At 32.1% G+C, this 23,515-nt stretch overlaps 1 protein-coding gene across 4 annotated transcripts in view; it reads left to right on the forward strand.

Moving 5' to 3' along the window:
* The window catches only part of LOC126740252 (integrator complex subunit 2-like), a 57,191-nt gene that overhangs the window by 32,786 nt on the left and 890 nt on the right, over positions 1 to 23,515 (forward strand). The window contains exons 2-12 of one of the 4 annotated variants that reach the window (XM_050446189.1): positions 3,953 to 4,267; positions 7,632 to 7,750; positions 7,815 to 8,029; positions 8,659 to 8,811; positions 9,062 to 9,149; positions 9,215 to 9,461; positions 9,558 to 9,828; positions 9,882 to 10,063; positions 10,119 to 10,321; positions 10,379 to 10,631; positions 14,172 to 15,043. In XM_050446189.1, coding sequence (XP_050302146.1) covers positions 3,953 to 4,267; positions 7,632 to 7,750; positions 7,815 to 8,029; positions 8,659 to 8,811; positions 9,062 to 9,149; positions 9,215 to 9,461; positions 9,558 to 9,828; positions 9,882 to 10,063; positions 10,119 to 10,321; positions 10,379 to 10,631; positions 14,172 to 15,019 — 2,894 coding nt within the window. In that variant the 3' untranslated portion in view covers positions 15,020 to 15,043. Of the gene's footprint in view, positions 1 to 3,952; positions 4,268 to 7,631; positions 7,751 to 7,814; positions 8,030 to 8,658; positions 8,812 to 9,061; positions 9,150 to 9,214; positions 9,462 to 9,557; positions 9,829 to 9,881; positions 10,064 to 10,118; positions 10,322 to 10,378; positions 10,632 to 14,171; positions 15,044 to 19,566; positions 19,735 to 21,816; positions 22,031 to 23,515 lie in introns of those variants that run through there. The other 3 variants (XM_050446191.1, XM_050446190.1, XM_050446192.1) reach the window with 3 other exon arrangements.

Here is a 23,515-nt window from a genome sequence, read left to right on the forward strand (position 1 = left end):
AGATCGCCCGCTAAAAAATCCATGCTGGTCTACAGAGATGAGTTCTTTTGTGTGACTAAATAGCGACCGATTCAGGATAATTTCGAAAATTTTTGAGAAGTTACAAAGTAATGAGATTGGCCTGTAGTTCACGATTTAATCAGAGTCCCCAGCTTTTAAAATAGGTATTATTTTAGTCTTCCAAATTTCAGGAATTTGTTCTGTTGACAGTATTAGGTTGAAAATGTAGGTCAGCGGATCAGCCAGGATACCAATGCAATCTTTAACCAAGAAGCTAGGTACACCGTCTACACCAGATGTTAACTTATTTTTGAGTTTTTTACTGGCCAAAATAATCTGGGAAGCATCAACGCTGGAAATGTCAAAGTGGGGCACATTATCAGACATCGACGAATGGTTAAAGAAATTTGATTGTATAAATGCCTCACCAAAGAATAGTGCAAAAGCATGTGTACATTTTAAAGTCCTTGAAATCCTTTTCTTTCCTATAAATGTTCTTAATCAACTCTCGAGAATAATAATTTGGAAATGTTCTTTTACGTTGCTGCTTAAGAGGAATGTTGCTGCATAATGCAAATATGCCATTCAATATATCATATAGGGCTCCACATGCATCATTAACGTTAGAGGATAAATACACAGTAGACCAGTCAGCTTCAAGGATCGAGTCATAAAGGAGATGGAAGTTGGCCTTTCTAAAATTAAAAGAATGAGATAAGTTTTTATTAAGCTGAAAATTATGGACAAGTTGGCCTGAGGCAGTAAAATCAATTTCCAGTGCAGGGTGATGCAAATCCTCCAAGACAAAAGGCACGTCACTACGCGAAACAGTACAGGTGAAGTTAGATAAAACAAAATCCAATAGTAACAACCAACAGCAATAGATTTTTGACTAACATGATTACCTGTAGGTGAGTTAATAGAGAAATCAGACACGTTAAAATCGCCCACTATTATTACATTATGGTTTAGCTTTGATATTAAAAGTGTAAATGGATCCAGAAATTGCTCGAAAATTACAGATGTGATAGATGGTGGGATGTACAAAACAATCTTGTAAAATATATGTAACCTAATAGTAAATTTACAGCCAACAACATCGATAGAGGGCGCAATACTGTTGCAAAAAATCAGACAAACTAATTTTTTCAGACACAATGTTTTTAGAACCAAAGGTTCCAAACATGGGACTACAGTCTAGATCAGTGTTACTAACTTTTTTCGTGACGGAACCCTTTTAAAAAACTATATTTTTAATGGAACCATAAACTCTAAACTAAAAGCAAAAGCAGTTATATGTGAATTGTTTATTAATAATCATACAAAAAAAGATAGATAGATAAAGTGGACCCTATATCTATATAGATATAGATATATGGTTCACTTTAATACATGCATTCATTTATTATGACTGCTCCGCGGAGCACACTTTGAGTAACGCTGGTCTAGATTATCTAAAAATTACATTTTTTTTATGTAGTTTAGTTAATTACCAAGAAAAAAACACAATTTTTTATTACTATTCTCTGTGATCTTGGTTTTCTCTGTTATTGAAGTCAAATCAACTGCTATTCAGAGCTAATACATTTGTCAAAAATATTCTTTTTAATTTATATATATTTAAAGAGAATGTAAATACAATGTTTCTGGATGGCATGGGTTCTTCATTCGAAAGAATTATCCTAATAAGAAAACCTAAAAAAATTATTGCTTATTACAAACAAACTTGCTTAATTAATAAATCTAGAAGATGTCGTTTTGACATGATAAGCATGTTGAACAAATCTACTCCCATTATGTGACACTTCTCTGAAGAATGACATTTTCTATAAATTCAAATGATTATTTACAGTCTATAGGTACAAATAGTTTGTATTTATATCTTTGTATAATAACATGAAAATCTAATTTCTCTTGACTATACTGTAAGCAAATCCAAGATATTTTTAGGCAAAACAAATCATTATTGGCCTACATAGATGAAATCATGATAAAACCAAATGCAATGAATATCCTACTAGTTACCTAATTTATATACAGTATTGTGCAAAAAGATAGCAATATTAAAACTTTCCTGTTATATATCTTTTAGTATTTATTTTATAAGTAAGGTTTATATATTATTTACAAGAATAGTTAGAGCCTGTTTATATTTTCATATTATCATATTTTTTGTATCATAATAAATAAAACACCAAATTGTTTTATGCAAATTTATTATTCAAAAACAACAAAAAATAGTTTTAATTCTAAAAAAAATATAACCCAACTAAATTAAAATTAATTCAATATTTCGTGTAGTATTAGAGCATGTTAGGTGCCTGATTTTGGTTTCAATGTAATGCCATAAATTCTCTATAGGGTTTAGGTCTGACGATTGAGATGGCCAGATCATTACATTTATTTTTTCATCGGATAGCCACCTCTTAACAAATTGAGAAGCATGTTTTGGATCGTTGTCATGCTGAAATATGGTTGTTACTGGCATGACTTCATCCATATATGGCACTAAATGTGTTTGCAGAATGTCTTTGTACATGAAACGATCCATTTTGCCCACTATTCTTACTATGGGTCCCATGCCACGAGCCGAGAAACATCCCCATACAAGAATATTTCCCCCTCCATGTTTAACTGTGGGGCCAATGTACTTTTTGTTTAATCTTTGTTCACTGAGGCGTCTGACGTACATCACTCCATCAGTCCTGAATAAATTATATTTAGATTCATCACTAAATTCTTCCAATCAGCTACAGACCAGTGGACATGAGATAGGCAAAGTGAAAACGAGCCTTGATGTTCTTGTTTGAGAGTAACGGTTTTTTGGCGGGGCGACGAGCAGGTAAGTTGGCATCAAGTAATCTTCTCCTTACGGTACTGGAACTGAGGTTTGCTCCTCCACCCTCTTTTAATTTTGCCAAAATTTGGAAAGAAGACAAAAAAGGATTTTCTTTGGAAATTCGTAGCAGCTGTCTATCCATCCTCAAATTTGTTTTTCTGGGTCTACCAGGAATGGGCGCCGGTGCAGCTGTTCCAGTAAGGCGAAATTTTTTGCAAACTCTGGATACGATTGACCTGTGAAGCCGTAAGATTCTTGCAATGTCACTCTGCCTAACACCATTTTCGTAATGCTCCACAATAATTTTTCTTACATCACCATTGACGGTTTTTGAGCGACCCATTTTAAGTTAATTCTGAGATTCAAAAATAACTTTACAGCAGGTAAATCGATATTTAACTGATAAAATTAATGCGAAACAAGAATGTTGCTATATTTATGCACATTGTCTAAATAAACAAACATGAAGTTCCTTACTCTGCATTGGCATTCTTATGATATCTCGGTATATTTATAAATAATACAGAGGCGTGTACTTAAAAAGTAAAGAAATAATATGGAATAAATAAAGGAGCAAATAATATTTTTGAAAACATCGCTTGATGCTATATTTATGCAAAATACCGTACTTCTTTCTTAGATGCTTTTTCTTTTACCCATTTATGCAGCATTGTCCACTAAGAAACCATACTTCAATTAATAAATTTATTGATTATTATTATTGCTACTTCTAAACTTTTTTAACAAGACTGCAAAACTGAAATTTCGTGAAAAATTTTTCAGATGTTGTCAGCCTGAAATGCTTCTTCTAAGCCGTTATAAATATGATTTACGTACACAATCAAATAAAATTAACATTCAAAGATATTCTTATAAATCCGAATTGCCCTTGACTAAAGATTCCTATGAAACTCTAAGTTGACTTCCTGCTAAATATGTCACTTTCTACAATATAATTTATATTGTTTTGCCCTGTAGCTCCCTCTATGAATGAATAAAAAAGTCAAAGAATTGGTTGATTCATGTATACAGCCATATATAAATAGGGTAAACCTTTATTAATAAAATTTTATTATATTCGATATTACTTCTACAAAATAAATTCTGTTTTAGGATGTGGGAAATCAACACAAGTGCCCCAATATGTATTAGAAGCAGGCTACAATAAAATTGCCTGTACACAGCCGAGACGTATTGCTTGTATTTCCTTAGCTAAAAGAGTAGCATTTGAAACCCTTACAAATTTTAAAACCGTAATAGGATACCAAATAAGATTTGAGAAAACGAAAAGACGTGATACACACATCATTTTTCTTACTGAGGGTTTGTTGCTAAGACAGGCATCAGAAAAAGAGACCCTAGACTCATATGATGTTATTATTTTGGATGAGGTTCATGAAAGGCATTTGCATGGAGACCTTTTAATTGGTAACATGTTTTCACTATTTATTTTTAATATAGATCTTGAAATAATAGCTATTACGTTCATATTGGGAAAAAAACAAATTTGATTAATCTTGACCTAAATAATAGCAACATTTATTTGTCAATGTAGTAAATAACCAATTATTGACAGTACAAGGGGGGTATTTCATGAAAATCATGATAAATATTTTTTATATAACATTTTGCAGTAAAATTTTGCTACAACATGTAGTTTAATGTTTCCTTTAAGCAATTAATACAACAAAATGCTTTACGAATATAAATATGCGTTGCAAAAAATATTAAAAATCAGTTTTGTCAAAATACCTGTTATTGACATCATCATATCCAAAAAAACCAATGATTGACAACCAGTAGTAGACACTAATAAAAGACCAGTTAAAAGTAATGTGATATTGTATATTTTGGAAATATACTACAAAAGCTTCATTTAAACATACTGAAATACAAACATCTATGCACATACATACAATGACATGCGTTGGCCTTGATATATAATTTTGTTTTAGTACTTCAAAAACATCCACAAGTGATTTGAATTCATATTTAATTAGCTCACCAGAAGATAATAAATCTGGGGTAGGCAACACTCCAATAACACTATTTTTTGTTATATATGACACATCATTTTCATCACACACAAACATTTTTTTGTCTCCACCTAAACATTTCATTGACATTACCCTAATGTCATCATTGTCAACTAATTCCTGCACAATACAAACATATTGGTATGTAGTGCTCTTTCTTTAGCCGCCAAGAAACTTCACTAAAATAAAATTTCCTATTTGAATGTCTCCGTTAGAAACTTGACAACAGATGGAATTTTTTCCTTCATTTTCCTTTTTTTTGTTTGAGGTTTTGGGTCGGGCCAAAATAACGCCTTCTTAAAAGGAGTTGGAACATTTGATGCATCAAGGGTTTGAAAGTACGTGCTTGGCTGGTCATGAGTGTTATTATAAGATGTGCTCGGCTGATCATCAGTTATTTTTGTTGGAGTGCAAAGATCTTCGGCAACAGAAGCAGGAGCAAGATTAGTGGGAGAACGGCTAAATCGATTATCTGCAACTGAGTCCATGGCTCCTTTTTCATTTGTTACTTCTGCATGTTCAACATCTGAACATGTTTCTAGTGTCAAATTTTTTCAAATTTCGAATAAATGCTTATCTTCCACTGGACCATCCCAAGAATGTTGGTTTAAGGAGTTCCTGAATGTAGTTAGCTTTTCTTGGTCAATCCTGCTCTCAAAAATTTTCAAGGCAAGCAGGGACTTATCTTTTGTAGCGTTTGAAGCCATAGCAGCTACAGGGATGTCACTTGAATCGTCATTTTTGGCAGAAATTTTACTAAAATGTACATTGCCAACATTAAAGGGGCACAAACCTGAAGATTTAAAACCATTTTGAATGGTTTCTGGTTTAATGTGTTCCAGGGCCTTTTTAAACACACCTCCAAAGTGCATCTTCTGAAGCCTATTGCCAAAGTTCTCCATCCTCCAATTCTGTACCTCATTTCTGTAGGCTAATTTAAGGGGCCTAAATACTGCATTGTCCATAGGCTGAAGGATGTGTGTAGAATTGGGATATAAAGCTATCAACTCAATGCCATTATCATTGCAAAATGTTGATAAATGGCGAGTTAACAGGTTTTTGAATCCCCTCTTTTATGAGCCATGGATTGAATATATTGGTGATATATTCATAAAAAGTGCTTGAACACTTTTCCTTCTTTGGGTGAGAGGTAAAACGCGCTTTCATCAGCATTGAATACCCTTTTGGGGTCATCAGTTATTTGATAGAGATCATGGGACGTTAGATACTCCTTTATTTCCTGAAACCATCTACGAATTTGTCCTGAAGTTACACTTTTTCTGGATGTTGTCAAATTCTGTGATATTCTTTGTGAAATTTCCGGATGTCTCCTCAAAAATAGCAGAAACCATTTATCGCTAGGACGATTATTGTTAGTAAACGATTTTGCCCGTTCTGATTGACTCTCTCTATGATGATTTTTTGAACTGAATCTAAAAGCTGCATTTTTGAAACGGGAAAATGTCTTTCAGATAGTTCAATAATCCATTTAACCATTAGGAATTTCTCATGCTTGCTAAGTATTGTTGAGGGTTCCATGGTACAAACAACTTCAGACTTTCCTTGCATCTTGTGAAGTAGGGTTGTCCGTGGAACATGGTGGTTTAGAGCAGCCACTGCAACTGGTACACCATTTCTTACTTCCGCCAGTGCAGCTCATTTGGTCAGAGGTATAATTTCTTCTAGGCGACATTTCTGAAAAAGCAGAAGGACTTAAATATATTTAGTTTTGGCTCATCCAAATATTGTCATCATTAAACCAGTAATTGACACTTGTGTCAACATGGGGAGATTTTTTAATTCATTTTATCTACTTTTAACTTTTTAAACAAAAATAAACCACAGAAAATAACAATACATACTAATGCTAAATTTTTAAAATGGGTCACAAAAATTTACTTACCTTATTTTTTACATTAAGGATCACAAAAAACACCAAAAATTTGGAACACGGGTTTACAACATGAACTGACCTGACAAAATGACTGACCAGAAAATTCTGGAAATATGTTCAGGGTTGCCAGATTTACAGAGGATTGCATAGGTTTCACATTTAATATGAAATTCAAATGCGTTTTCTTATTTTAGGGAAAATTGTAGAATGGTGTCAATGATTGGTGAAATGTCAATAACTGGTTGCTTACCTTACTATATATTCATTTAATTAAATTTAAATTTTATCCATATAGAGAATTTATTTTTCTTTTAACGCAATTTACGCAGGTATTATTAAAATAACTTATTCAAGAACTAAAAATTACCTATTCATAACAATATTTGAATAATATCTCAGTCATACTGTCTAATCCTAGTGATTGCAGAGTGTAATTCATAATTTATACAGAGGAAATCTATATATACGTCTGAGTGTCAAGACTACGATTACTATGTAGCATGTAAACACCTATTAGTGACAAAAGATTATTAAGTTGAATGATACAAAGAATTCAGAAAATCCTGACGTAACGAGATGGTTTATTAAAAAAAGTGAAAATGTCATCATAGGTAATAAAATAATATTATTTACCCAATTTGGAAGCAATCCATCATAAAAAGTTCCTTTATAAAAAGAATGGAACTAAGCTATATTTTTGTAAAAAATGGACCAGACGGTTATTTTATTATTAAAATCGTTCAAATTTCGCAATATAAAATCCTAGGGGTTTCACAAGTTTTATTAACATATTTTCTACTTATATTATGTTTCTTTTTATACTAAGTAGTTTAAGTTCTCACGGTTTGTATTTTGTTTTTAGGAATAATGAAGTGTGTACTTCGAACGAAAACTAACCTTAAATTGATATTAATGTCCGCCACTATAAATTTAGATCTTTTTTCAAATTACTTTTCCGAAGAGAACATACAAGTCATTCAGGTAAAATAAATTTTAAGAGGCTATCAATATATTATCAAAATCACATAAAAATATACTTTTTAAGGTACCTGGAAGACTTTATCCAATTGAAATTAATTACAGACCCATAGTGAAAGATCCTTTTGAAAGAAAAAGGGACAAATTTAACTGCACTCCATATTTGCAAATATTACAATTAATTGATGAAAACTATAAGCCTAATCAGAAAGGTGATGTGTTAATATTCTTAAATGGGCTCTCGGAAATTTCTACATTGACTGAAGCTGTAACTGAATATAGGTAACTAAGCCAGAGTTATTAAAAATTATTTATTAAATGTACTATTAAAGATCTTTAAATTAGTTAAAAATGTAACAAAACCATCCTTAATACAATATATAAAATAGAGTTCAGTCATATGAAATACATGTTAGCAATTTTATTAAAACTTATTTTGTCACTTCATACTCGTCTTTATTCGTTCGTCTTTGTTCGTTTGTTAATGTTCAAATCATAAAGATTTCTGGAGTTGTTTAGATAAATTTGTTCCATTCTAGTATTCATACTGTTTCAATTAAAATGCATTATCCAATTAAAACCAAGATATTTTATTTTTATTAAAATATGTTTTTGTTATATGAGGTCAATAGGTATATTTTAAATTAATCATAATATGGCGCATGACGCATGCCGCATACTAGGGCAAAATAAGCAATTACCAAAGAATAAAATGCTTGCATTTTTTGAAAATTACCAACCATTTTAAATTATTTATAAAATTAAGAAAATTGTGTATCCACCAGCTTTTCTCTCTTTCCGTTTACTTGTAAGTGATCCATTTGACTAACTTCTAATATATGAAGTATCTATCTACCTTTCATAAAATATTTCCTTTAGTAATTTTTTAATTTTTGATTTCCTCTTCTTAGTCGTTTAAAGAAAAATTGGATAGTTTTACCACTTCACAGTAGTCTCTCACTGGAAGAACAAAATAAAGTTTTCGACTATCCCCCAGATGGTATAAGAAAATGCATTATTTCAACAAATATTGCGGAGACCTCAGTTACTATTGATGGGATTAGGTAAAGAATTTATGCTCCTATATAATTTTAGAAAAAGAATATTAAATGTCACTTTGCTAGTGACAGTAATCTACACCAAACTTGCATATTATAAAATTGTTTTTTTTTTTATTTAAGGCATTTTTCAAAATCAGTGCTGGTTAGCATTAGCAAAGTGAACATTTTGCTACATTGGCTTTATATATTATTAATCTCTTAATAATCTCATTATTCCAAGCTAGGCTTCAAAAAAATGTAATTTTATTTAAAGGTTTGTCCTGGATTCTGGGAAATGTAATCGAATGATTTATAATACAAATCTTGGAGTTAGTAAATTGAGCGAAACAAATATTTCACAAGTGAGTTTATACCTAATTTTTATAAAGATTAAAATTGATAAATTACTTGCAATAATTTTTTATAGGACAGTGCAAAACAAAGGAGTGGTCGCGCAGGTCGAACTGGACCTGGAGTATGTTATCGTCTTTATTCTGAAGAAGACTTTAAGAATTTTGAGCTTTTTAGTCCTGCGGAAATACACTTAGTGCCTTTAGATTCATTAATTTTACATATGATTTCTCTGGGATTGTCTGATATTGAAAGTTTTCCGTTTCTTGAAAAACCCAGTAATGTTGCTATTGAAGAAAGTTTGGAGAAATTAAAATTTACCGGTAGGAAAAATACGCCGTGAATGGTTTAAAATATAAATATTTTCACGCAGTATAACTTGGTGAAATGGCTTTGATTCAATAGGGTTAACATTTTAGGTGCCCTTAGTCTTTCAGAAGATTGTCTAACTCTCACCCCGTTAGGGGATAGCTTAAGTCAATTGCCAGTTAATTTGTCTATTGGAAAAATGCTCATTTTATCAACAATTTTTGAAAACGCCAACTCAGTAATTGCTCTCGCTTCATTGCTAAGTGTTCAGAATCCATTAACTCAAAATGCTTATAGAGATACTACAGCACAAAATTTAAGAAGTCCCTTGGAATCTAATCATGGGGACCCTATTAGTTTACTAAATTATTATAAGGAATGGTATTAGATTTAATAAAAGTGAGACTTCATAGTATTAAAATTGAAAATTTTAGGCTTATCGTTAAACAAGGATCAAATCAAATTGCTGGAGGTTCCAGAAATTCTTCTGTAAATTCACGCACGTGGAGTAAAAAACGATGTTTAGAAGAAGAGAGGTTTTATGAAGCAACTAAACTTATCGAGCAATTTAAAGATATTTTAAGTGAAATAAATTTGCTACCAAAAATTGAGACAGGTATATAGAAATTGCCTTTACTGCTTTTTACTGAGTTGTGGGCATATTTTTTTAGAATTATCCAGTAGGGAAAGGGCCATAAGATATGGAGAATTAAAGCATCTGAAACATTTAAAATATGAAATTAAAAATAAATCTGAAAGTAATCAAAGGAAACAACTTAAGTATGAAATGTATGATTTCGGAGAATCATCTGAAAAAGAAGATTCTAAAGCTGATATACGAGATGTCGAGTTTCGAATTAGCAAAGATTTTAAGGTTTAATCGTATTATTTTTTTAAATATTAAAATACATCATATTTCTTTTATTTATAGAGCATGCAGAAGCTCTTAAATGAAACAAGCGCAAATAGTTTTAAGGATCTTATGATGCTTAAAATTATATTGACTAGCGGCTTTTATCCCCAAGTTGCCGTAGGAGATGAGCACAACTCTTCAAAAACGGTATCAGAGAGACTATTTCATACAAAACAGAAAAATTATGTTTTTTTGAGACCTATGAGCTATTTTGCTACTAATCCTGAAAGTTTGGAGCTATCTAATACTGATATTGAAGTTCCACCCCCAGGTATTATCAAATATAATTATAGAATAATTAGTACTAGGATCTACTGATTGTCTGCTTACTTTGTCGGCTTATTTTTTAATGACAAATATTTCAGATATGTCCTTTACAATATATACTTTTACAATTAAATAATTTATAACCTTTTGTTGCCTATTCTGATTAAAAAATAATTATCAGAATCATCGTGTACAGTACTTGTTAGCGTTCTTACTAAATTTTGTACCTTTCGCTCTCAGCGAATGCTCTACATGCAGCTATTCTAATATTTAAAATATAAATTCTCATAAATAAAAAGATTATTCTAACAAACAAAAACTTTAAGTCTCCTAAATAATAAAGATAACTCAATAAAAATATGTACAAATAACATTAAATAAAAGGCTTAAATTAACCACCCTCTTTTGCTAGACAGCTGCTTCGTACCACCAAAATAGTTTCTAGGTCAATGGAATTGATACATTCAATAATTTTTTGCCTTAATTCGTCCAAATTGGCTGGCTTACTGTCAGGGTGACTCTCCTTAATATCCTCCTGGGACCCGGACATGTTTTTGTTAAGTTAGGGTTGTGAGGCTTTTAAATATAATAAAAAATACATAAATAAACATTGTTTACTAATAACTTTTTTTATTTTTTTTCTTACTTTGACAGATACATAACGTCCATTAAAATGACATTGGGTCCATTAAAATGGACATTTGGGTGACATTGGGACATTCCTAATATATAATTTTTTTTTCAATAACATTTCATTCTAAACCTATGAAAACGCAGAAAATAAATGTAAGCTTAAATTTATTTGCTATGGAACTCCATGAAACAGTTTCTGTTGCCAGTAATGCACAAAAATGTATTGCATCTATTACAAAAAAACTTGGTTATTTTGGCACAAGAGTCATTTTTACATCTAACCGAATTTTTTAAGTGTTGTTTCCGTTTTCTTTCGGTGCCTAATGACGATGACGGTGAATCGACAAAGATATTTCCCTCAGGATTTCTTCTAATACCTATGTTTTCTTGGGATTCACTTTGTGGATTGGGTGTATTTGTCAAAAGTTGAGTGGCAATTTCGATTTTAAAATCTAAATATTGTTGTATTTTGCGTGGAGGGATTTTAAACATTTTTTTTATCTCTTCGATAAAAAAACCATGAGTTAGCCATTGCTAGATCAAAGAAATGGAAAATGACTCTTACAGTCCATTTTTTTGATCTGGCTCGAATTCTATAATAGCTAATCATTCGGTCTATCAATTCTATTCCTCCCATACAATCGTTGTATTTAGCAAGAACGTAAGGTCTTTTAACCTGAATGTATTTAGAGCCTTTCTTAGACTACCTTTTACACTCATCGCTAATTTGAATTCCTAGAGCAGTAGATGCCAAAAGTACAGATTTCAGATCATACCATTGTACAACTACTATTTCGCCATCTTGTCTTACAATTTGTTCCGAGCTGCCCCTACCTATCTTGGCCATCATTTTTTCCTAAGTTAAATTTGCTGCCGCTGGTACAAGAGATTTCATAATGGTTCCAGTGCAATATTTCCCTTGTTGACGAAGATATTCGAGAAAGTGGTATTGTCGTGAAACATCTATCGCAGTACACATGACTTCCAGGAAATAATATCCAATCCTTCCAAGGCGAACAACAGCAGAAGGTCCAACACCAAGTCGTTTTACAGAATCATCTGGAAAAGTATCTTTTCCTTGATATAATTCCAAGTCTAGACCACAAGACCATCAGGGGCAGGAACAACAAAATTTTTCAAGCCCTCTGGATTTGGCTTTCCTCTAACGAACTGCTTCATTTTACAAGTCCCTGTAAATTGGATCATCTGTTCATCTACCGCAACCACTTTCTCTCTAGGTAGCTGCAAACACCCCTGCCATACTGCTTTTATAATAGGACGTACTTTCCAAAATTTGTCAGACCTGCGTACCTCTTTAGCGATGCTGCCATCAATGACGATTTTAAGGTTACTTCTTATAGCAAAAAATCTATCTCGAGTCATTGTATCTGCAATAGCTGAAACTTTAGTGGTTTTTACCCAGATACTCCTTTAAGTTCAACGTACCTTGCATTTGTGCAATCACACACTTTTTGGAATAACTCATCTTCAAAGTACAATAGTACATGGCTAAATAGGATTTTGCAGTCCAATCATACCGGAGCTCTGCGCTGCATTCATTAGAGGGGCCTTCAAAATTTGGAGGTGCAAAAGTATCATCTCTTCTCCAAGACTTTCGCTTTAAAGGATTCACAGATTGCTTGGCCATTTTTAAGTTTTTTTCTCAGGACACTAAGAGGAATTCTATCTTCTTCTTCTTCCTCCTCACTGCTGCTTACAAGTTCTTCATTAATTATTTCTTCTTCTCTCCCCATTAAATTATCCAAAGTTTGAATTTCTTCTTCATCATCAGACATTTCAATGTCAGAGTCATCGATTCCAATGATTTTGAGTATTTGCTCCAATTTTTCGTCATCCTCCCCTGGCCGAAGCACTCATTGATTGCCAAAAATTCCTAAAATAAATTTTATGAGTTAATTTAAAATGTGCATGAGATAGACCCAATGTCCATTTAAATGGACGCGAATAACTTAGGGTAATACAAAACTTATTTAATTTTTTTATTATTGTAATGTTATTTAAATTTGTCTATTAAACATTTGCAAATAAAAACTTTCACAAAAACATTACAAAACGTTAAAAAATAGGCTATATCATAACGAGAACCACGTGCAGCCGCCATCACAACAGAAAACAAACAACTGATTCCCAGCACATGTGCACAATTAAAGTCGGCCGAATCGAACTGGGCGGCAGCACCGAAGTGTCCAACGTAGTGGATGCGAGGTCTAAGCTGCTTAAATAATAAATTAACGAAACTGGAAACATAAAACTGGCATGTCGATTTAAATGGACGCTAGGTCCCAGGAGGATATACAGGGGTTTCCTTTTAAAAAAATATTCTTTTTCTGAAAAACTCAAAAATGCGATTCTCAATTGTCTTTTTTCTTCTCATTTTTACCAGCGTTAAGAATGCTACTAGTTTGCTAATTTAAACAACTTTGTATTTTCACTAATAACAAAGTTACCGTTGGTAGTCACTTAATTTGGATAACCCTGTATAGTATATTGATAATTTTTTTTTGCTATTTTAAATTTGGCATAGACTTTTGAAAAGACTGCTTGACATTATTTTGTGATTGGCATGTAATTTTATTAGCAATAATAATATTTTTTTAATGCAAATTGAATACTAATAATTTTGTAAAAAGAGCATCTTATTTATAGTGAAATAGAAGTATTAAAATCATTTATCTTTATACTTCTATTGTGAATCTATTTATTTGTTTTTCTGCTTTTGCATACAGTCGACAATTTTAATTCTTGACGGAAAATATAGAGAAAAGAAGTCTAAATTCCTAAGATACTTAAAAAACTACACAAATATTAAAATTGCAGGAAATTTTATGTCTGGTACATAATACTATCAATTATATATATTTTACCAATCTGATGTTAACTATTTTTACAGGATATTTCAGCAAAAGGCCTATTTCAAAAAAACATGAACTTTTGATTTATCAATCTATTCTGGAAACCAAAAAAGTTTATCTAGTAAACGTTATGCGGATGCCCTGTATCCAAACATTACTTTTATTTGGAAAGACCATAGCTACGAATAATACCCTAACCAGGTTTATAGTTGACGATTTTCTATTATTGGATGTGCCATATCTAGGACTAGGCAAAAATATACTTCTACGTGCGCTGGCCCTAAGAAAAAAATGGATTAATAAACTAGATTTTAACCTAAATAATCCGTTACACAAGCCCACCAAAGCCGATAAAGAAGAAATGTTTTACTTTATAGATGCTCTAGTTAATTATATGGCTACGGAAGTTCCTTACAATGTCAAAAGACTTTTGCCAGCAGATCTTAAACAACTATACACATTTACAACTGACAGCTTTAACAGTTTGCATGATAAAGTAAAAAATCCGTTTGACGAGCAATACGTTATGCGCCCTAATGAGTCAAAAGGTGGTTTTAATGTTACAGAAAACGTTATTTTCAATAGTCTAACTCAAGAAGAATGGACTTACCAGATGGAAGAACAAGTATTTAGAACTGAATGGGTTTGCAAGTATTGTAAAGAAGTTTTCACTGGTAGTTCTCTATTTGATTTCATGCAGCATGAGGAGTTCTGTCCTAATAAATCTGAACAGGTTAAAGAGAAACAAGAAACAGATGATAAAAAAGAAGAAACGACTGCAGTAAAAGCAAATTCTCGACGATGGTATTGCGAGAAATGCTGTAAGGATTTAGTATTAACTTCTATAGAGTTTGTTAAACATAAACGTAGTTGTAATGGAGAGTAAATATAGTTGTGAATAAAATAAAAAGACTATTTATTTCCTATTTAATAGAAGTAGAAGTAGAAGTTTTAAATATGCAGACTTAAAAGAAAATACAATTTTCTAAGATCTCACTTTTTAATTTTTTGTTAATAACTCCTGAACGATGCATTTTACTCTTTTAGAAATTAAAGTATATAAAATTTTACGTTGAATGAGTACTATATACTTATTATCAGAAAAATATACAATCAGGACAAAAACACGACGATATTTTTAATTCAAAAAAATATAAATGCAATTTTTTTTACTCGTTTTCACAATATAAAATGTAATATGAAATAATAATATGATATTTGCAAATCCTATAATATATTATCATGTATCAGATCGTATTTGTGAATTATGATCAAAATTTTTGGATAATTTGCTGGTTTTAAACATAAACACGCTTATTCTGATTTAAATGTGTTTGAAATGTAAAAAATTCCTTAGGTACAAAACGCTTTAATGAAAATTTTGATAATAAAAAATAATTATAGTTTAAAAAAATATATATATACATAAGGCATAAGCATATGTAATATATCTGATTTAGGGTCCTCATCATCCAAAAGTTCTAATTCCTCGGCATCATCAGGTAGGATTATTTCGTTGAATTTCGTCATAAATTTAATTTGCTGTATTGGTGCAGAATCTCCTATAATTGCTCCTTTGCAATTATAGGAGATTGGAAAACATTTCATTCCTTGCTTCCTGCAACCACAATCATTTCGGCACCCCTCCAAACATTTACACGCAGTGTTCCTAAGCAATTCTTGCGGGGCTTGTTCTGCTGTTGATGGTACTGGGAGCATTCCATGCTTAGTAACCTTCAACCCCATTGAATTTGGTCCTTCAGATGACCACTTCATGAATGAATTTGTAGGAAAGCCCTCAGTGCATGCAGTCTAGCAGTTTCTTCAGTTAGAGATAGAGTTGCCAAGTTAAAAGTCTTCTGTACTTAGGACAGTTTAAACCATGTTTTATTCAGAGAACAAGATTAAAGAAGCGATCCGGCATATAAAGCCGCAATTACCTTTTCACCAGCAGAACCAATTTCACCTGAAGTCGCATCAAAATTTTTGAATATCTCGACAATCTTTTGTACCTCCGCATCTTTGTCGAAAAGCTTTACTAATTTTATCTTTCTCTATTTAAAGATGGATGATGTTGAATCACATCCGCTAAACCCAAGGAAATAATCTATTTTCTTTGACATTTTTAAGTGTGTTGGGGTTCATCAAAAGCAACCTGTCGCTATTTGGAGGTAAAGCAGTAAGAATCTTCTCCTACCACAATCACACATTCGGAATGTGTAGCATTTTCTATAGCCCTTCTGAAAATAGTTATATCGGCATTCTCTGCAGCTTGTTCCATCGCGATGTTTTCGTTTGAAAATATTTGAATTTGGAGAGATATTAATAATTACAAATATTGGAGGGAAATTTTTTTTTTGATATAGTCGATGACATTGTTATATTATATAATATTTTGTATTCTTTGTGTTTAGGTCAAATATTGTCATCAGTATTTGTAAACCTTCTAGATTGTGACTGCCTGCGAATATTATTGCATGGTCTGCGTATCTCATATCGTTCAAACGTTGGCCGTTATTTGGTATCTTATCTTTCATCACATTCTCCCAAGGCTTGTTTGAAGATATATTCGGAGCAAACATTAAACAAAATGGGGGATAGCACAGATCCTTGTCTCACTCCACTCTCTATTAAAATTGCTTCTGTCATCTGGTTGTCTACTCTTATGTGAACATTTTGGTTATACTAAATATTTTTGATGATTCTCAGATCTTTATCATCTAAGCCAACCTCTTTAAGCAGTGATATAAGTTCGTCATGTCTAACTCTATCGAACGCCTTCTGGTAGAACACAAAGCATACATATATACCACAGCTAACGTCTTTGCACCCCTGGAACAAGACTTGTATAGCAAAAAGTGCTTCTCATGTAGCCAGAGCATCGCGAAACTCCAATTGTATACGTGTTTTTTGTTCTTTATTTTTTATATACTCTGTTGTAGGTGATTTTTAGGAAGGTCTTAAGTAGGTAGCTCATAAGTCTTTTAATTCTGTACTCATCACACTTTTTTGCATTTGGGTTCAAAATCAGCTTTAAAAATTTCAAAATCAGTTATTAGGTTCTGTTGTTTTGACATCTTCTTCTTCTGCTTTCTTTTAATAGCAGCTCCTACCTCGTCGTTTGTAATCAAAGGTCCAGTTATACAGTCTCCGATACTTGTCTTCGAGTTTGTGACTGTTTCCTATCCAAAAAGGTCAGAAGGATATATTGAATCCATTTTTGCTAATAAAATGTCGAATTTTGGAGTTTGATATGTGCAACAAATGCTGTTTGTTCAGGGAAACTAAAAGTTAGGTCTTTGGATACTCGTGCTATTTCTGCAAAAGAGTGATCTACAAGGACTATAATGCATCTGTAGACTTCAATACTCACTCAAATCAGAGTCTATTGAGCTGTTTCATTGGAAACGCATCTTTGTACTTAAGCAAATCATAAGTGATTTCTCTGTAGGGGCTGCAGGTGCTACCTGCCTACCATCAGCTCCTCTTGCTTCCTTTGCGTCGAATGATTCATTTCATTCTAAGAGAGCTGTACGGTCGCCGGAGAAGAGCTAACAAAATGTTAATTTTTAAGTTAGTCGTTGTAACGTGCATCTCTAAATGTTTCATATTTCATCCAATTGTCCTTTCTTTGTTCTATTTGTATTATTAAGTTTCCTCGAGTATCAATCATTACTTTTTTTTTAATTTACATGAATAATTTATTCATTTTTAATGGTACTGCCATCTGCTTAGTCTGTGATGATATCTCTTACACTCGGCACGACTTAATTAAGTCTTGTACTTTCTAGTGATCAGTGGTGTTTTACAATTAATAAATTGTTCCTCAGTCTGGCTAAGAGTAATTCAATTATCTTCCTAACTTGGAGTATTCCACAGAGTGTGGTTGGTGTGAAGTTTTTGGTATCGGTGTAGATCCTTGATTTCATTGAAATGCTGTCTGCAGAAGCTTAAGTTGGAGTTTTTCTAGCTAGGTTTGACAAACTATCCTAGTCTCTTCCCAGACAGGCCTTTCGGTGTTGTCTTATGATAGAGCCGCAGTCCTGATGCCAAGAATGCATGGGCAGGGTCGCCATGCAGAAAAGATTCTTGTAGTGATTTTCTAGATCTGGAAGTTTTAACACTGCCTTCTATTTTATATTGAGATTATATTGTATAGTATATAGTATATTGATTATATTGATATTTATATTGAGAATATTCTCTACATGAAAAAGCTTCTTATGCTCTTTGCTTCCCATCTAGACCAATATACCCACAAAACCAGATTCAGAGATTAATTGATTCCTCGTTTTTTGCATGGCTCTGGTTGCCTGGATTTTTTTTTCTGTAAACTACTGACCTCATTAAAAAATCAATTCTAGTTATACAATATAAAAACAAAATTTAAACTATCCTTTAACAAGCCTTTTAGAGACAATTAGAGTATTGTAGAGTTTTTACCATTTGTTTAGGTGTGATAGAATAGAAACATTTATTTACCCCTCTATATATTTATTACTACTTATGTACATTTAAAAGTCGCGCCAATATTCATACTTGAACTGACCAACTAGCGGCAAGAGCTCCTTATATATTAGCTATTATTCCGGAAGATTCGTTAACTTTTCACGGTACCGCGATGATTCCCGAATGATGGAGAACAGCTGGGAATTTTGCGACGGTTAAGATCGTTACAGTATATTCAACTTAATTTTTACCACATGCTGCCTTGGATGTTGTTTGTCTTAAACGTTGTTTTAATATTCTAACTAATTGCATTAATTTTTTTTCTTTCAGTGTATAGAGGGTGCTTATTATGCCTTCCACTAATATACTATTTTGCGGTTTATTTGTCAAAGGTGCCACTGGCAGAGCCTTTGAGCGGTAGTACCGCTGATGAAAGAAACCGCAAAATAGATTGTCGTTGACGGTAACTAATATACTACAAACTCATTGCCATACTACATGTTATAGGGATTCCGTGAACTATTGGAAGTAATGGAAAGAATAACCTCAGCAATGTTTCACTTACAGTAAAAACAGTGTTATCATGTAATAATTTATAGAAATTTCTTTAGTTGTGTATGGATAAATAATTTTAAAAAGAAAATTAGCACGATGTTCGATGACGATAGTCAAATGATAGGTTAGGATTGTCGGGATACTCCTCAAGTCTGAAGGCAAAAAAATTACAAAAGTGGTACTTGCGACCCGTGTTTCTACTTATTGGCTTCTACAGGGAGAAAAACCAATCTGAGCAATCAGCTCACCGGTTCTGGAGGAAAAATACAGCATCTAAACCAAAAAAACATGCGGTCACCCTAAAGAAGGCAGTAAGCAGAAACACGTGTCAGCGAGTATATATTTTACATATATTTTTCTGAATTCTGACTTGGGGAGTATCCTGACCAACCTATCCTCTGACCTGTATAAAAAATATTCCTATTTCAGGAAAGCGCAGCCGTACAAATGCTACTAGAAACACTTATAGAAAGGGAGGAGGATAGGACGTTGCCCGGAAGGAAATGGGCTTTGCAAGAAGTTCGATCTTTAGTGTGCAGTTACTTGCATCAAGTTTTCATTGCAGATACAATGCTGTGCAAACTCGTACATTTTCAGGTTAGTTACTCACTGTGATTTATTAGCCTAAACCGGCCGACTTTATGTAAGTAGTACCGAATGACGCCATAAAGCAAGGGGTGTTGCGCGAGGACGATCATGTGATTCTATTGTTCAACATCCACGTAATGTTATTGCAAAATCCATGACGAATCTGAGATTACCACCATGGTTATAACTTTCCTCGGGCAAAACACATGAATGTACCCTTTTTCGTATTATTCCGTAGAGCAGTTTAGGCTGACATTCATTCAACTTTATATATATGCATGTCTCAAAAGTGTTGGATCAAACTCCGGCTATAACTTTTAAGCTATTCACAATTGCATGATTGAGTGATTTTGATTGACCATTTTTTGAGTTATTTTGATTGAAAATAACTCCCTCTTTCCGCTGTTTGAGTTTGATCCTTCACTGGGACATCTTGTATATAGACCACTTTTGGACACCTTGTATAGATTAAGAGGTTTTTAATATCAAAGAGGGATTATTACTACAAATAAGTACCATATTAAGATAAAATTTCAATGTCAAACCTCTCGAAAAAAAATTTGCATTCAAATATAATAAATGGTGTGCTAGGCTGTAATGTTGGATACATAAATAAGTGTCAAATTAAAAAAAAAACTAAGACTATTTTAATGTCACAATATTGAATATGAAGTGATGACTCATTTTGACAACTATATGTTTCATTATTTTAACCTTGTGAAAAAATTAGGCCATGTTAATGATAAATTAAATAAAATGTCTGCTGATAAAGTAATTTAAAAAATTATTTGAGTAATAATTCCAGACTATTACTATATAAGTATTCAACGCACAGTGATAAGGATTTGATCATAGATTATCTTGTTTTTTTTTTTAAATCAGGTTTTAAATGGATAAATAAAAAACACTCTCAGCTTTTTTGGATTGTATATTATACAATGGTTTAAATTTTCAAATCTAGTGCCCACGTTTTGATACTTTCCCTTTCACTCTCAGGCGAAAAAATCGATGTTTGTTTGATGCGCTTATTTTGTAAAAATTAATTAAATATAGAAACATTTAAAAACTATGAACAGTAGTCCTTAAAATGTTTTGTGTTAAACAACCTAATTTTCAGTTAAAACAATATATACGATAAAAAAAAACAAAGTTTACAGTTATATTTTAAAGTTAATAACTTCTTAAAGCCTTAATTTTTTCTGTCAAAAAATTGCAAAATTATTCCGAAAGCTTATAAAAAAATAGTAAAAAATTAAATTCTAATAATGTACTTATGGAAAACTAGTTATGTTTGTATTTATGATGCTTAAGTCTTGGATATCACAGTTTTGGTTTGCGTTAGGCTGTTTATTTCTTTGTATAAGTAAGACTTTCTAAAAATTATCTTCCTTGCAAATTAGTCTCTTGATCTAAAATTTTGATCAAAATTATGTTCACGATCAAAATTATGTTGGGCTAGTACAGTTTTTGGATTGTCAATATTCGTGATAATTTTGCGTTTCGTTCTATAAACGTATATTATAATTAAAAGAATTTTGTCTCAAGTGTAGGGGTATTAGTTGTTATCTATATTGAAATAATTAACTAAATTAAGCTTTTAATTATTTTTTGACATAAGACACTAGATTTGGAAAGTGTTGTTTATTGATCGTAGACAAGAGCGCGGAGTACATCAATTAAATTAATATATTCTACTTTGATAATTTGGGGGTTATTGTGAATTCCTTTATAATAAATTTAGTTTTCTCGTCCTAATCTTTCCCTCTATAAAAGCGTCTTTTCCACGCCGACTGCTCTTGTAAAATATATTATAGTTTTCAGCACTTGTTTTCACATCATTCCGATTATTTTTGGATAGTATTATATAAAACAGTATAATTTGCTGACCGAATTAAAGATCAAGATGAAACCTCTTCAAAATGCACTTTACTTTTTCTTAATGTAATAAGCAGAACACAAGTAATTAAGCTTTTTCTCTAGCAAGACATACCTTCTCCTCGTATGAAGTTGTAACGTTGTTATATGTCCCGTCTTAGTGAGACACTCGGTACACATATTTAAATATCTAATGTTTTTTTGTTCTTTTTTTAGGGCTATCCAAGTGAGTTGCTAGAAGTAGTAGTCAAAGGAGTGCCATCCATGCACATCTGCTTAGACTTTTTGCAGGAGTTAATGCAACAACCGAGTTTAAGCAAGCAAATATTTGCAATACAATTGCTCTCGCATCTATGCGTTCAGTATGCGCTTCCGAAAAGTTTGAATTTGTGTGTTACCGCATTAAATTTATTATATGCCTTGCTGGGAGGTATGTATTAACTCTTTTATTAACTTTTAAGAAAACATTTATTTAAATTGCTCATATTTTTAATTGACCCTTAACACACAAGTATAAAACACAAAGTAATAATAATAATAATAATAATAATAATAATCGTCTTTTAGTCAAAAAAGTCTAGCCTAAGGCTACTCAAACTTAACCCTAATAATTAAATTTCGGTTATAAAGAAATAACTGTTCCCAACTAAAAAAAAAAATTATTCCCTTCTTTATAACCAACATGGGGGAGAAATAAAACTCACAATCTGCACCACAACAAGACTGCACACAAAAAAATACCTTTGTATGCAAACGTATGCAACCATCATGTTATACCTATGGAGCACACCATACTAGTGAGTTAAAAAATAGGAGCTCAACTGTTCTCTAAACAAATACAACCTAAATCCTGACTTAAACTTGGCTAAAAAATTAAGTAGTAAATCATTGTTTGGCAAGGAATTACATGTTTTAATCGCATTATAAGTAAAATACTTTTTGTGTGGTCTTGTATTATGTCGAGGAATAATATATTTAAATTTATCTCTAGTATTTATATCATGGACGTTCAAATTGGTTTTAAATTTATTTTTTAGAGATTTAGATATGAATTTTTAATTAGTAATTAAACCATGCACACCTGCAATAGCATAAGCAACAGCCAAATGTTGAGTTTAACGGTTAGACATATTTAACCAGCTCATTAATTTTATGTAATACGTGATCTAATTTTCTTAAAAATTAAAAATTAGACGAATATATGTATTTTGCACCTTTTGAATACGATATTGTTTCACTTAACTTAACACAAGGGCCATAAATATAAGCAGCATAGTTAAAGTGGGAAAGTACAAGAGTTTCAGATAACATTGCCCTTAACTTGGTACTTAAAAGGTTTCTGTTGGAACATACTTGTTTAAGCGATATATATGACCTTTGGAGAAGTTGCTTAACATGATCAGAAAAATTAAGCTGACAGTCGATGTTATTTGACTTGTTATTTTTTAAATGTTTTGTTTTTTTTTTCCAAACAGCATAAGCTTTAATTTTGATGGATTCAGTTGAAAGCCTTATGTCTTTCCGACATGAAGAGAGCTTATAAGTTCAGACTTTTAAATAATAAAGAAAAGGGGACCAAGGATGGAGCCCTGAGGTACTCCTGATAGTATGGCACTAGACTCCGAGCACACACCATTAAGAAACTCTTTTTGTGACCTGTTTGAGAAATACGATGCAATGAGTGATTAATATGAGTTAATGAGTGATTAATTAAGTGAGTCGACGTCAAAACTGTAGTATCTTAGCTTTGCCAACAAGAGGCCATGATTTATAGTGTCAAACGCCTGGGAATAATCTAATAGTATAAGAATACTTTTAAGTCCATGATCCAATGCCTCAGTTATATCATTAGTTACCTAGTTACCACAGCCAATGCGGAGGATGCGAAATACCCCTTACGAAATCCGTTTTGCAA

This window comes from Anthonomus grandis, chromosome 9 (assembly GCF_022605725.1).
Source record: "Anthonomus grandis grandis chromosome 9, icAntGran1.3, whole genome shotgun sequence".
In the NCBI taxonomy this organism is placed as follows: Eukaryota; Metazoa; Arthropoda; class Insecta; order Coleoptera; family Curculionidae; genus Anthonomus; species Anthonomus grandis.